At 45.3% G+C, this 15,903-nt stretch overlaps 1 protein-coding gene across 1 annotated transcript in view; it reads left to right on the plus strand.

The window, feature by feature from the left end:
* dnah5l (dynein, axonemal, heavy chain 5 like) overlaps window positions 1-15,903 on the plus strand; it is a 113,207-nt gene that overhangs the window by 82,324 nt on the left and 14,980 nt on the right. The window contains exons 78-86 of the mRNA XM_056299258.1: window positions 142-318; window positions 2,809-3,003; window positions 4,184-4,339; window positions 4,868-5,050; window positions 6,200-6,370; window positions 7,895-8,146; window positions 9,537-9,663; window positions 12,345-12,466; window positions 15,151-15,300. Of these exons, the coding sequence (XP_056155233.1) occupies window positions 142-318; window positions 2,809-3,003; window positions 4,184-4,339; window positions 4,868-5,050; window positions 6,200-6,370; window positions 7,895-8,146; window positions 9,537-9,663; window positions 12,345-12,466; window positions 15,151-15,300 (1,533 nt within the window). The remainder of the gene's footprint in view (window positions 1-141; window positions 319-2,808; window positions 3,004-4,183; window positions 4,340-4,867; window positions 5,051-6,199; window positions 6,371-7,894; window positions 8,147-9,536; window positions 9,664-12,344; window positions 12,467-15,150; window positions 15,301-15,903) is intronic.

Consider the following 15,903-nt stretch of genomic DNA (forward strand, 5'->3'; position numbering starts at 1 on the left):
TTGTTAATGGAGGAAAGGTTGTTTACACAGCAACCCTCTGGTCAAAACTCAGCTTTTGAAACTTTAGGATACCAAAAGGCCGGTCCATCCATCTATCCAACCATCCCATGCATCCATCATCCATCCATTCATCTGTTTCAGGTACGCTGGACGGAGAGCAGTGCTCAGTTTCAGACTCAGATTAAACAGCTGGTGGGAGACATCCTGTTGGCCACAGGCTTCCTGTCTTATGCTGGTCCATTCAACCAGGAGTACCGAAACCTGCTGCTGGACCAGTGGAAGACTGAGATCAACCAACAGCACATTCCATACAACCATGTAAGATGATATTCTAACTAACCAACTAACTTAACTATCATGACATAATATAACATACAGCCATGTAAGATAATATTAAAAATAACAAGATAATAACTAACCAACTACATAACATAACATTAGATACAACCATGTAAGATATACTAACTAACCAGCTCTGTAACTAATAAACTAACTAACTTAACAGCCATGTAAGGTTTTTATCATTCATTCATTCATTTATTCATCATCAGCCGCTTCCCCGGGGTCGAGATGCGGTGGCAGCAAGCTAAGTAGGGCACTCCAGACATCCCTCTCCCCAGCAACACCCTCCAGCTCCTCCTGGGGGATCCCAAGGCGTTCCCAGGCCAGACTGGACATGTAGTCCCTCCAGCGAGTTCTGGGTCTACCCCGGGCTCTCCTCCCAGTTGGCTGTGCCTGGTAAACCTCCAAAGGAAGGTGCCCAGGAGGCATCCTAATCAGATGCTCGAACCATCTCAACTGGCTCCTTTCGATGCGAAGGAGCATCGGCTGTACTCTGAGTTCCCTCCGGATGTCTGAGCTCCTCACCCTATCTCTAAGTCTGAGCCCAGACACCCTACGGAGGAAACTCATTTCAGCCACTTGTATCCACGATCTCACCCTTTCGGTCACTACCCCAAGCTCATGACCATAGGTGAGGGTTGGAACGAAGATTGACTGGTAAATTGAGAGCTTTGCCTTCTGGCTCAGCTCCTCCTTCACCACAACAGTCCGGTACAACGTCCGTATTACTGCTGATGCTGCACCAATCCTCCTGTCAATCTCCCGCTCCATCCTACCCTCACTCGTGAACAAGACCCCGAGATACTTGAACCCCTTCATTTGAGGCAACAACTCATCCCCAACCCGGAGGGAACAATCCACCTTTTTCCAGTAGAGAACCATGGCCTCAGACTTGGAGGTGCTGACTCTCATCCTGGCCATTTCACACTCAGCTGCAAACCACCCCACTGTGCGCTGGAGGTTGCATTCTCATGAAGCCAACAAAACTAAATCATCTGCAAAGAGCAGAGATGCAATTCTGAAGTTCCCAAAATGGACACACTTCTCACCTTGGCTGCGCCTTGAGATCCTGTCCATGAATATCACAAACAGAATCGGAGACAAGGGACAACCTTGGTGGAGTCTGACACCCACCGACAATGTGTTTGACTCTGTGCCAAGAATGCGGACACAGCTCTCACTTTGGTTATACAAGGACCGGATGGCTTGTAGCAACTGCCCCGGTACCCCATACTCCCGCAGTACTCCTCACAGAGTGCCCTGGGATACACGGTCGTAAGCCTTCTCCAAGTCCACAAAATACATGTAGACTGGCTGGTCAATCTCCCATGCCCCCCTCAGCACTTCCCCAAGGGTAAAGAGTTGGTTCGTTGTTCCACGGCCAGGACGGAATCAGCATTGTTCCTCCTGGATCCGAGGTTCGACAATAGGTCGGAGCCTCCTTTTGAGCACCCTAGAGTAGACTTTCTCAGGGAGGCTGAGCATTGTGATGCCTCGATAATTAGAGCACACCCTCTGGTCCCCCTTTTTGAACCGGATTTATCAAAGGAAATTAATTACCCCCATACCACCTGTATGGGGGTTTAAAGCCCACTCTATGATTTAACTTAAAAAGGCAAGCTGAGGTATATTTACATACATAATTGAAGAGTTTGAGTTCTAGATGTTAAGTAATAATTTTGTGTCTTTCTCGACCAATAGTATTTGAAAATATGGGTCTGTTTTACTCCAATCTTTACAACCATTAGCGATGGGGGGGGGCTTTCACAGCATCAGAAAACATTAGAAACTCAGATTTAGTTGTTGTTTAGTGTTAGTCCTTGTATTGGCACGGTGGCGCAGTGGTTAGCGCTGTCGCCTCACAGCTAGAAGGTCCTGGGTTCAAACCCCGGGGTTGGTCGTCATCCCAGGTCGTCCTCTGTGTGGAGTTTGCATGTTCTCCCCATGTCTGCGGTGGGTTTTCTCCGGGTGCTCTGGTTTCCCCCACCATCAAAAAGACATGCATGTTAGGGTTAATACTCCTGTCTGTGTCCCTGACCGAGGCATGGCAAGACGAACTGGAGTTGGTTCCCGAGTGCTGCACGGCGGCTGCCCACTGCTCTTAGCTACACAGCTAGGATGGCTTAAATGCAGAGTGCAACTTCCCTGTGGGGATCATTAAAGTATATCAAAATTAAAAATAAGAAAATTAAGAGACCTGTCGATCAATCTGGGAGTGACAGCAGCTTTCAATCCTGTGGTTTGTAGTATGGTAGTGGGGCGACCCTTCGGTTCAAATTTGAATTAAAGATTGAAGCTGGTTCACAAATGAAACGTAACACTCTAAGTGACTAAAAATGTTTTATTACAACCCTGATAGAAAGTATGATCATGGCAAACACACGCATACACTATGTCGGACTACTCCCTTCTCCCCCTCTCTCCCCCCTCCTCATTTTCCGTCTCCTCCTGCTCGATTGTCCCCAGGATGTGAATGTGATTGGTCTTCTGGTGGACAACACCACGGTGGGGGAATGGAACCTGCAGGGTCTCCCAAACGATGACCTGTCCATCCAGAACGGTATCATAGTCACCAAGGCCTCCCGCTACCCGCTGCTCATCGACCCACAGGGCCAAGGAAAGACCTGGATAAAGAACAGAGAGGCAGACAACCAGCTACAGGTAGGAGGAAACGGGGGAGAGATAAACCAACTGTAAAATGTGACTTCAAAGGGAAGGAGGTTCATTTATGAATACCTTTTGGGTTTGATTTTATGATTGCTTAGCAGCTTCCTGTTCTGACAGTCGAGTGACTTGATTTCTTTTTAATAATGGCTGTTGATTTGGATTCAGCATAATTGATGTCTGTAGCTGTATTCGTGTATTTTATCTTTATTCTTAAGTTAGTAATTCCTTTGTAACATGGACATGTGGTATTTTTTAAATACTTGTTGACCATACTTGTTTTCGTTATAAAGAAAAATACAAATTGTAGTGAGTGATTTAAGCCTTCTACAGACTGTGTGATTTTAGCAGTCCTATAAGTTTACTGCAAGCCACACTGTGTGATATGGATCTAATAAACTTGGGTACGACATCAGGTTTGATGTATGTAGACTGTACGATGATAACACTACTGAATCGCAGGCTACGACGCAAGTCCATAAAAACTTCATCAGCGTGTGTGCCGCATCAGCACACGTAATCAGTCTATGCCGCTGGTAGAGCAACATGACGCCAAGCAGGAATCGAGTCCTTTCAACAGCCGCTGCAGCTCGCTTTGCTCGTTTTAGCTCGTTTTGTTAAATCCGTCACATTTGGGTCACAGATGCTAACAGTCCGTTTGTTTGTGTTTAACGCCAGCAAAGATTCTGTGTCGCGTTGTTCAGTGCATCATTTCATGCTGCATCTCTATTGGTTGGTTAGTAAACGTAGGTCATAGCAGCAGCCACATTGTGAGATGGTTGTCCTACATTTCTGAGACTGTCAAACTTTTGTCCCAGGTTATCTTTGATTGCAAGACCGTAATAACAGCCGTTTTTGAACCTGTCTCACAGTGCAACGTAGGGCCACCGTTTTGGAGCCACAACCAAAGATATCGCCACAATTAGTCACCTTTCATGTGAGATGGCCCAAATCACACCGTCTGTAGGAAGCTTTAGGGGAAGGCTTACTGATATTGTTATTATTAGGATTATTAATGTTAATAGTATGGTATTAATGTTCATATACTAATGCCCCTTGTTCTTGTCAGTATATTTATAATGGACTTTGTGATAATGTGGAACTACTGAAGTTCCATGAAATATACCATAATCCCACCCTCCTGAATCTGAAAGTCTTCTTCACCTCCACCTTCCAGGTTACTTCTCTGAACCATAAGTATTTCCGTACACACCTGGAAGACAGTCTGTCTCTAGGGCACCCCCTTCTGTTGGAGGACGTTGGGGAGGAACTGGACCCCGTCTTGGACAACATCCTGGACAAAAACTACATTAAGTCTGGATCTTCTCACAAAGTAGGGCATCTCTGTCTGCACCGGAAACTCATTTCTCATCCATCAGAGTAGATCCCACCCATTATGTCAAGTTCAACTTGCAATCAAAACTTTTTGACTCACAACACAACCAAGGAAGACTGATCCAAAACTCAATCAAAATTCAATCAAAACTTTTTGTAATGCAAAAAAAGAGGCCTACTTCAAAAGTAAAATTCTGTGATCAAAACCAACAAAACTGTAACGGATCATTTGTTTGCAATCCAGATGTCTTTATTGTCAGTTATATGTTTTTACTTACAAACTTGATTTGTGATTCCAGTGGGAGAAATATGCTCTCAAAACTGTTTTTTTTATGATTGCATTAAAAAGACACAAAATAACTTCATAACAGTGGTATTACCATGGTAATTGTGGTAGAAACCTGTGATGACTTTCTCAACATTTTTTCTCTGACTGAAAAAATAAAATGGCTGGAGTGCAGGAAAATTGCAAATTTGATATCTCCTCCTCCTCCTCCATCGCTCCTTGCCACCTCCTCCCATGCAGGTGAAGGTGGGAGATAAGGAGGTGGACGTGTTGAAAGGATTCACACTCTACATCACCACCAAGCTCGCCAACCCTGCCTACAGCCCAGAGGTCAGCGCCAAGACGGCCGTGGTGGACTTCACCGTCACCCAGCAAGGCCTGGAGGACCAGCTACTGGGACGAGTCATACTCATCGAGAAACAGGTTAGTTAGTTAGCTGGTTAGTTATGTTGGTCACTATTATTATAATTATTATTAACTACTTGGCTCAGATAGAGTTGGGGAATCTAGTTACTTAGCTAGGAAGGGAAGATGCAGAGGAATTATTGTTAACTGCATGTCATACTAACAGAGAAGGTTTCATCAAAGATCCAGTCCAATAAAAATCCTGTTTTACAATCTCAGTGTATAATGTTAATAAATAAAGTTACCCAAAGTATAGTTACTGCTGTTGATGTGAAAATATGACTAAAGCCCCTTGAGAGACTCTCCAGGTGGTCAACTTAAACCATTTCAGGAAACCAATCAGCTTCTGGTAATAGATTACATCATCTTGTACTCTGATTTGATTGGACGGTCAATGAATGTCATCTTCAGTCAGTTGGTCTGTTCTTAAATGGTTGCCAGGTAATGTCGCACAAGTTAGCAAGCTAGCTGGCTATCAATAAAGATTCTTGTGAAGGCAACCTACAGAGAATTGTCTGTGGTCAGAGAAGGGGCGCTAAAAGTTATAACAAATCTAATGATACTTCTGAAGCTGGAAAATTACACTCTTAACATGAATATCACACAATAAAACATGTCAGAATGAATTAAAATCTTTGGACTGGATCTTTAAACTATTTACATCAGGGGAAGTGAGTGCCTACTTCAACTCAGATAGCATGAGTTTTAGGAACTATTTCCTTCTAGCTGCAGTAAGGCTTCATAAACCAGAGTGATTATATTTAAGCACCACAGCACTTCAGTAGGTACAGCACATGATTCAACATTTTCATGTTGCATGATTTTCATATACTTATTGTATGATTTTCATGTTTATGTATAGTGTATTTCTTTGACTGTCCCTTTAACGTGGCTCTTTTAACATGGTTGTCTTTTGCTGCCAATTAAATTCCCTTCTCAGGGATAATAATGGCTAGCTTGACTTTGCTTTACAGAAAGGTAGCTGCATAATTAGCAATATGGATAGCAGTAAAAACACAAACATGCAAACTGAAATGGATGGATGGATGGATGGATGGATGGATGGATGGATAGATACCTACTTGCATACATATACATACATAATACTTGCATACTGACACACATACATACACAAGTACATATATTTTTCTCTCTCTGTCCCACCAGGAGCTGGAGTCAGAGCGAGTGAGGCTCCTTGAGGAGGTGACGTCTAACAAGAGGAGGATGCAGGAGCTGGAGGAGAACCTCCTGTTCAGACTGACCAGCACGCAGGGCTCCCTGGTGGAGGATCAGTCCCTTATGGAGGTCCTCCGAGTCACCAAGACGACCGCACATGAGGTACTGTGTGTGTGTGTGTGTGTGTGTGTGTGTGTGTGTGTGTGTGTGTGTGTGAGTGAGTGAGAGAGAACAGGTATTTGTAGTTGCATAATTGCTCTTGAATTTCTCTTTGACATTTTTTATGCATCATCTTGTACATATGTATGGATAGCAATAAACTACATGACCAAAAGTGAGTGGACACCCGAACATCATACCCATAAGTGCTTATTGAGCATCTCATTCCAAAACCAAGGGCATTAATATTGAGTTGGTCCCCCCTTTGCAGCTATAACAGCCTCCACTCTTCTTGGAAGACTTTCCACTAGATTTTGGAACATGACTGTGAGGATTCGCTCCCATTCAGCCACAGTAGCATTAGTGAGGTCAGGCAGGGATGTTGGGGAGAAGGCCTGACTCACAGTTGGCGTTCCAGTTCACCCCAAAGGTGTTGGATGGGGTTGGAGTCCGGGCTCTGTACAAGCCAGTCAAGTGCTTCCACACCAAACTCGGCAAACCATATCTTCATTGATCTTGCTTTGCGTATGAGGGCATTGTCATGATGAAACAGGAGAGGGCCTTCCCCAAACTGTTGCCACAAAGTTGGATACGCACAATTCTCTAGAATGTAATTGTATGCTGTAGCATTAAGGATTCCCTTCACTTGAACTAAGGAGCCGAGCCCAAACCATGAAAAATAGCCCAAGATTCCTCCTCCACCAAACTTCACAATTGGTACTATGTATTTGGTCAGGTAGTGTTCACCTGGAATCCACCAAACCCATATTGGTCCGTCAGACTGCCAAATAGTGAAGTGTGATTCATCACTCCAGAGAACGTGTTTCCACTGCTCCAGAGTCCAATGGTGGTGTGCTTTACACTACTCCAGCCGATGCTTGGCATTGCCTATGGTGATCCTAGGCTTGTGGCTGCTCAATGGACACCCATTTTGAGAAGGTCCAGACGAACAATTCTTATGCTTCCAAGAGGTAATTTGAAGCTCAAAAGTGAGTGTTGCAACTGAGGACAGCCGATTATTACACGCTTCATCACTTAGTGGTCCTTCCTGTGGTCTTGTGTGGCCTACCGCTTCATGGCTGAGCAGATGTAGCTGAGACATTTCCACTTCACAATAACAGACTTACAGTTGACCAGGGCAAATGTAGCAGGGCAGAAATTTGACCAACTGACTTGTTGAAAAGGTGGCAGCCTGTGACAGACATGTTGAAGGTTACTGAGCTCTTCAGTATGACTCATTCTACTGCCAACGTTTGTCAATGGAGACTACATGGCTGTATGCTTGATTTTATGCATCTACCAGCAATGGCTGTGGCTGAAATAGCCAGATCAACTAATTAGAAGTGTGTCCACATACTTTAAGTGATATAGTGTGTATGTATTTTTGATGATGAACCCGTTTGCTGATGTGATTAACTATTTTGGATGTACAGGCAGTGGCAATGAAATTCCTCAAGTTGCACAAAAAAGAATATCGATCGATTGATCTGTCTATCTATCTATCGATCTATCGATCGATCTTCACAGGTGAGTGAGAAACTGACAGTTGCTGCAGAGACGGAGGTGAAGATTAACCAGGCCAGGGAGGAGTATCGCCCTGTGGCCACCAGGGGGAGTATCCTGTACTTCCTGATTGTGGAGATGTCGCTAGTGAACGTCATGTACCAGACGTCCCTCAGACAGTTCCTGAGAATCTTCGACTCTTCCATGGAGCGTGCCGCCATATCCCAGATCACCGCCAAACGCATCAGCAACATCATTGAGGTCTTAACCCATCAGGTAGAATCATCCACCCATCCATCCATTATCCAAGCCGCTTATCCCAACTGGGGTTGTGGGATGCTGGAGTCTATCCCAGCAGTCATTGGGCAGCAGGCGGGAGGTAGAATGATTTCAAGAAAAAAAACAACAAATACTGAAGATAAAAATATTTTGATGATTTATGAGAAATCATAAATTTGAAGTTCAAAGCAAGATCTTGTGTGCAGAATGTGTAAATGTGCATCATATCATCAAATGGGACATGCAGATGTGCATTGTTGGGGCTCTCGATACTAAGCTTGCACTCACCAAAAACATCACGACCAGCCATCAGTCGTTCATTCCTTCATCCAATTTTCCCCTTTTCAGCCTTCATTTATGGCCTGCTAATGATCACATGAAACAGACAAGACATGTCAACATTAAAAATTATTTGAATGATATTTTGGGATACAGTTCCAACGAATCATTGCATTGTTTCCATTGGCATAAAAGTACAATTAAACTTACAGTTTTCTTTATATTCATTTAAATAAAAGGACAGATATTGAATCACAAATTAATAAATGTGTTTTTGGTTTTTTTATCCCCTCTCCACACAAAAGGTGTTTTTTATGTGGACACCTGGCATCCCACCCGGTCCTCTGCTGGGCTCACTTGTCTGTATTACTTGATAGGATTGGATTCAGTCAAAGCTGATATCACCCCCCACCCTACAACTACCATTAAAGCCCAGAAGCACTGAGAGCGATAATGGACGCATCTTATTTGACGCTTCTATGGCGTGCTGCAGGTGGGGAATTTGCCTCCCAGAAGTAATTTGCAGCAGCAAAAACCCACAAAACACAGCTGGGTTTTAGTCACTGGGTCTTAGGTTGACGGTCCAAAATCAAGACTGCTTCCGAGTCGGAGCATCAAGGCAGTTTAATGCACCAACATTTGGCAAATGTTCAGTCTGCTCAACATTTGCTGAATTAAAACAGTTGTTGTTCCTCAAAACGTTCATCAGACGTTCCTAGTTGACGGCGAGCTGCTGACTTCCTGAGCGTCTGCTGTTGCTCATAATGCGTTTGATGTGAGCACAGGTTAATGTGTCGTTGTGTGTTTCTACCATATTTCAAAGCTGACAGTTTGGAAAATGTCTGGTCCAAAATAAAGGCTTTGCTGTTTTGCTGTTAGGTCTCTAAAGCAATGTAAAGTTTGAAAAGAAATTTTATTTTCTGACACACTCACTCTTAAAGACTTCATCTCTCACTTATTCACCCAGTTTTAACTGTTTAATCCCCCCCCACCTCCATCATCTCTACCTTCCTCTCTCCATCTCCCCCTCAACATCCTCCATCCTCCCTCACTTATTCTCTCTGACTCTCTGTCTATCTCTCTATTACCGTGTCTCCCCCCCCCCCAGGTGTATTGTTACACAGCCAGAGGTCTGTATGAAGACCATAAGCTCCTGTTCACTTTGCTGTTGGCTCTGAAAATTGACCTGCAGGCGCGAAACATCTCCCAGGCCGAGTTCCACACCTTCATCAAGGGTCAGACAAAGTCTTCTTCACTCTCTTCCTCTTACCACAGCACCCCCCCCCCTTCTCTGTTACTATAGTGACCAATTAGTTTGGCTGTTTTCATGGAGAGTTTAAATCTCAACACCATCCCTACCTTTCTCTTGTCATCAGAAAGTCAAAGCCCTTACTGGCACTTGAGCATTGACACTCGCAGATGTAGAATAGGATGAATCCCTCCACCTTTCTTCGGAAAAATGACATAAGAGCTGTACCAACATTTGTTCGCCTCCAAAGTGGGAACCACTGGTGTTTCTCTCTTGTACAACAGAATGTTTATTTTCTCCTTCAGCACTGTAGCTGCTTTGTCCTGTCTGACAGCTGTGTTTATTACCGAGAGGAAACAGGGTGGTCTGACCTGGAACTGGAACTGGTAACCCGTGGCAATGGTTCTCTCTACCCACTGAGAAGCTGTGCATGCAGACCATTGAGGGAGGCAAACTGCTAGCTGACTAACCTGAAGCACTGTAGTGGAGGGGTTATCTGTCATGCCGAGGGGGAACAGCATCACCTCTCCCCCGTGACTTATATGGTCTGCAGTGTTTTTTGTTTTTTTTCCCCTCCGATTTCCCCCCCTTTACTCCCCGATGTATCAGCCGACCTAACCGGCTTAGTATTGTGAGTAGGAAGAACCGTTACCCCCCCCGTTTTTTTTCACCCCAATTGTACTTGGCCAATTACCCTACTCTTCACATCAGGCTTCCCACCTGCAGACACGGCCAACTGTGTCTGTAGAGACACCCGACCAAGCCGGAGGTAACATGGGGATTCGAACCACCGACCCCCTTGTTGGTAGGCAACAGAATAGACCACTATGCTACCCGGGCACCCCCTTGGTCTGCAGTGTTTTGAATACAAAATGCACCGTTTATTGAATTCAACCGATGAACATTTACAGTATTCACACAGTGAACTGAAAGCATGAAAGCACCTTTGTTTGGGCAGTGGAAAAGTGACAAACATTGAAAACATTTGTTGTGGTCACCTGAGAAATATTTAACGCACCCAAACTGGGGGCTACAACTTGGGGCAACAAAAGTGCATTTGTGTGCATGGGGGGTTGTGCTTGGAAACTTGTTTGGGGGAGGGCAATGCCTTTTGGGACTGGACCCCTGAACATAAAATGGAGGATGCCTCTTGGGTAGAAATGGATGAGGGGCAGCTGTGTCTCCCTGCTGATGGAGCCCCTCTCCACCCAGTCCCAGAGCTAGGAGGAGTGTGGTTTCTTCATTCTACATGTTGGATCCCTCTGGAGGCCTGGTGGTGGACCCTTGGTCCTAGCCAAGCGGCATGGAGTTTGATTTGGTGGTTGCAGCTTCACCGGTTCAGAGCCCAAACTCACAGGCAGTGCTGCTCTCCTGGGAGGAGGCAGTGATATCGCTGACTTGTGAGCTCTAGTGGGCTGCTTGGATTTCACATCATTTCTGTGGATGATGTTGCATAGAGCTTCTGTCTGCTTTGTTCTCGTTTCAAATTTCGGCTGGATGGCGTCGAGTGTCTGCCCAAACAAACCCTCAGCGGATACTGGATCCTCCAGATGAATAGCCCTGCCCCTGTCTGGCATGTAGGAGAGAGTCAGCCACAGGTGTCTCTGTGCCACCACTGTAGATGCCATCCCTCTGTCTAGGGAGAGCATTGCTTAGTGGGACACAGAGAATGTAATCCATGGCAATTCTGAGCTCACTGAGAAGAGGCCCCGGCGGACCACCAGGGGGCATATGTGTCCCATGCTCCACCAGGCACATGGCTTGATCTGTTTGAAGCATGGTGATGGAACTCAGTGCACAGGCAGTGCCTGCCTGCGCTCAGTAAAATTTCTCCAGCTGCAGTGCGGAGAACCTGCAGTTCTTGGATGGGAGGGCTGCGGAGCCGCCCACGCCATGGTTGTGGGACGGGGCTAGATAAGCTGCAGAGGCTTGAGCGAACCAACCTTCTCGGCTCCATCCAAATTCAAATACTGCCCATAGCTGGGCACCATGACGTGGGTAGGCAGTGGTTTGTTCCATGTCGAGGTTAACTTCATGACAAAATCCGGGAGCATGGGCAGGCAGTTTTTGACCATTGTCAGCTTTGGGGGAAGAAAAAATCCTGCGAACTGGGACGGCTTCTGAGCTGGTGGAGAAGAGGGCCACTCCACCTCCTGTCTCTCAGCTGCATGGCAGTACAGTGAGAAGATGCGCACATACAAACTCACACACACAGACAAACACTCTGTGATGTTCTGACAAAGGCTGAAGCCTTGCAGTTATTTGTGTTACAGCGCTCTGCATGTCATTAGAGAAAAACTTCAATTAACAGCATTTACTAAAACTTGATATAGCATGTTAAAATTTCTGTACTACACTCCAAAGAGGGCATTCACACTGAAGACCAAGTATTAACCCATGATCTGATCCTCGTACTAACCCATCAGTAGTTACCATAGACAACATGAGGCTACACTGTCATGAATGTGTCGATCCATCTCACAGACGGCATCACATAAAAAAGCTACTTAAACTGGGAATGAGAATTAAAACTGTGTGCAGCCATGTAATTTGGGTAACGGATGGGGTTAGATGAGTCAAAACGACAGAAGCACAACCCAGTGGAGGTTGTGAGATTTGCTCAGATTATTTTCTTTTAATTTTATTATTTTCATTCCTTACAAGTAGGCGGGGCTTCTTTGGACCTGAACTCGGTGGAGGTCAAACCCCGACGCTGGATCCTGGATGGGACCTGGCTCAACCTGGTCCAGCTGTCCAGCCTGCGGCCCTTCACACAGCTTCTGATACAGGTATCAGAAGGAGAATACAAAGTACCACAGCAGCACCGGATATAGTTTACAAAGAAATTCAACAGCTCTCAAGAATGTTCTATCTAAATTAAAAAAAAAAAAAAACACACACACACAACTACCTCCACTAAAAATACTGTAGGAGGGCTACATCACACAGCTGCTCATGCATTCAGATATACAGGACTGACAATATGATCCGTTCTAATTACCAAATCCAATGTATGTTCATAGGTTTGTTTTAGTGATCTACTACTACTACTACTTTGCTCCTGTTAGGGGTCACCACAGTGGATCATCCATTTCCTTCTCTTCCTGTCCTCTGCATCTTTCTCTGTCACACCAGCCACCTGCATGTCCTCCCTCACCACGTCCAACCTCCTCTTTGGCCTTCTTCTTTTCCTCTTCCCTGGCAGCTCCATGTTCAGCATCCTTCTCCCAATATACCCAGCATCTCTCCTCCACACATGTCCAAACCATCTCAATCTTGTCTCTCTTGCTTTGTCTCCAAACCGTCCAACCTGAGCGGTCCCTCTGATATACTCGTTCCTAATCCTGTCCTTCTTCATCACTCCCAATGAAAATCTTATCATCTTCAACTCTGCCACCTCCAGCTCCACCTCCTGTCTTTTCATCAGTGCCACCATCTCCAAACCGTATAACATAGCTGGTCTCACAACCATCTTGTAAACCTTCCCTTTAACTCTTGCTGGTACCCCTCTGTCGCAAATCACTCCTGACACTCTTCTCCACCCACTCCACCCTGCCTGCACCCTCTTCTTCACCTCTCTCCTGCACTCCCCGTTACTTTGGACAGTTGACCCCAAGTATTTAAACTCATCCGCCTTCATCACCTCTACTCCTTGCATCCTCACCATTCCGTTGTCCTCCCTCTCGTTCAAGCATATGTATTCTGTCTTGCTCCTGACTTTCATTCCTCTTCTCTCCAGTGCATACCTCCACCTCTCCAGGCTCTCCTCAACCTGCTCCCTATTTTCACTACAGATCACAATGTCATCCACAAAAAGCATATTCCACGGAAACTCCTGCCTGATCTGACTCCTGCCTCCTCTTAACTTAGCTTCTGTTACTCTTTCCCATATCTTCATGCGGTGGCTGATCAACTTTATACCTCTGTAGTTGCTACAGTTCTGCACATCACCCTTATTCTTAAAAACTGGTACCAGTATACTTCTTCTCCACTCCTTAGGCATCCTCTCACTTTCCAAGATTGTGTTAAGCAATCTTGTTAAAAACCCCACTGCCATCTCTCCTAAACACCTCCATGCCTCCACAGGTATGTCATCTGGACCAACCGCCTCTTCATAGCTGCCCTCACTTCCTCATTCACTATCCCCACATCATCCAACCTTCTCTCTCTCATTTTCTTCATTCATCAGCCCCTCAAAGTACTCCTTCCACCTTCTCAACACACTCCCCTCGCTTGTCAGCACATTTCCATCTCTATCCTTGATCGCCCTAACTTGCAGCACCTCCTTCTCAGCTCGGTCCCTCTGTCTAGCCAATCGGTACAAGTCCTTTTCTCCTTCCTTAGGGTCCAACCTCTCATACAACTCACCATACGCCTTTTCCTTTTCCGTTGCCACCTCTCTCATCACTTTATGCTGCATCTCCTTGTACTCCTGTCTACTTTCTTCATCTCTCTGACTGTCCCACTTCTTCTTTACCAACCTCTTCTTCTGTATACTTTGCTGTACTTCCTCATTCCACCACCAAGTCTCCTTGTCTTCCTCCCTCTGTCCTGATGACACACCAAGTACCTTCCTAGCTGTCTCTCTCACTATTTCTGCGGTGGTTGCTCAGACATCTGGCAACTCCTCGCTACCACCCAGTGCCTGTTTTTACTTCTCCCTGAACTCCACCCAACAGCCTTCCTTCTTCAACTTCTACCATTTGATCCTTGGCTCTGCCTTCACTCTCTTCCTCTTCTTGGTCTCCAGAGTCATCCTACAGACCACCATCTGGTGCTGTCTAGCTACGTTCTCCCCTGTCACCACCTTGCAGTCTCCAATCACTTTCAGATTGCACCTCCTACATAAGATATAGTCCACCTGTGTGCACTTTCCTCCACTCTTGTACGTCACCCTGTGTTCCTCCCTCTTCTTGAAATATATATTCACCACAGCCATTTCCATCCTTTCGTAAAATCCACCACCATCTGTCCTTCCACATTTCTCTCCTTGACACCATACCTACCCATCACATCCTCATCACCTCTGTTCCCTTCACTAACATGCCCACTGAAGTCCGCTCCAATCACCATTCTCTCCTCCTTGGGTACCCTCTCCACCACATCATCCAACTCACTCCAGAATTCTTCTTTCGCTTCCATCTCATAGACAGTACACCATATATATACACACACACACACACAAACACCCACACACAAACACACACACACACACACACACACATACATATACATATATACATACAGATATATATATAAAACTAAATATAGACAGTACATTAAACATATTACTACATATAAACAAGACACCGTAGTATCACTACATATATATACATGACACTGTACCACTCTACACATCCAAGTTTTAGAGAAATCAATTCGAAACATCAAGTGTGACAGGTCAAACTATCCAATAGGGATCTGTGTGTATAAGTGTGTGTGTGTGTGTGTGTGTGTGTGTTGCTCCTACCAGGTGAACCATAATGAGCGTGCCTGGAGGACTTGGTTTGATCACCCGGCACCAGAGGACACCCCTTTGCCTGAGGGGTATGAGGACACACTGGATGCCTTCCGGAAACTTCTCCTAATTCGTAGCTGGTGTCCCGACAGAACCATCACTCAGGTGTGAATCAGGCCTCGACAGTTCATCAGAACCAGCATGCATTGTATTACATTAAAGTACCTGACAGTAACTATTAAAACCAAGAGATAAATATACTGCATAAAGTATTGAAAAGGACGTTTTTATACATGTTAATCTTAGAGAGACTGAAATGCCCTTTCTGAACACATTTTAAAAAAAATGTATTTCTGATTTTCCCTTTTTTTCCCCCAATTTAGTGGCCAATCGCTCCCTATTCTAGTTCAAACACCCATTCTCGTACTGCATGCGTTCGCCAACTGCATCTCTCTGGCCGGCAGTCTCAAAAGAGACGCCTCCCCACTTTCGTGACAAGGCGGCCGAACCACTGCTTTTTCCCACACACACAGAAACGCATTCATGTGACGAACACGAGCCAACTCTGCTCCCCTCCCGAAGACAGCGTTGCCAATTATTGCTGTTTCATCGAGTCCGGCCATAGTCGGATCTGACGAGACTGAACACATTTTTTAACATTGGGAGTTTGAATCATAACTGAAACTAGGTGTGGTTTTAAGAGTTCAAAGCTATAGCTTACTTGCTGTCATGTGATTCTGATGATGCGTGAGATTCAGATGGCGGGCA

Source organism: Lampris incognitus, chromosome 19 (assembly GCF_029633865.1).
Source record: "Lampris incognitus isolate fLamInc1 chromosome 19, fLamInc1.hap2, whole genome shotgun sequence".
Classification (NCBI taxonomy): Eukaryota; Metazoa; Chordata; class Actinopteri; order Lampriformes; family Lampridae; genus Lampris; species Lampris incognitus.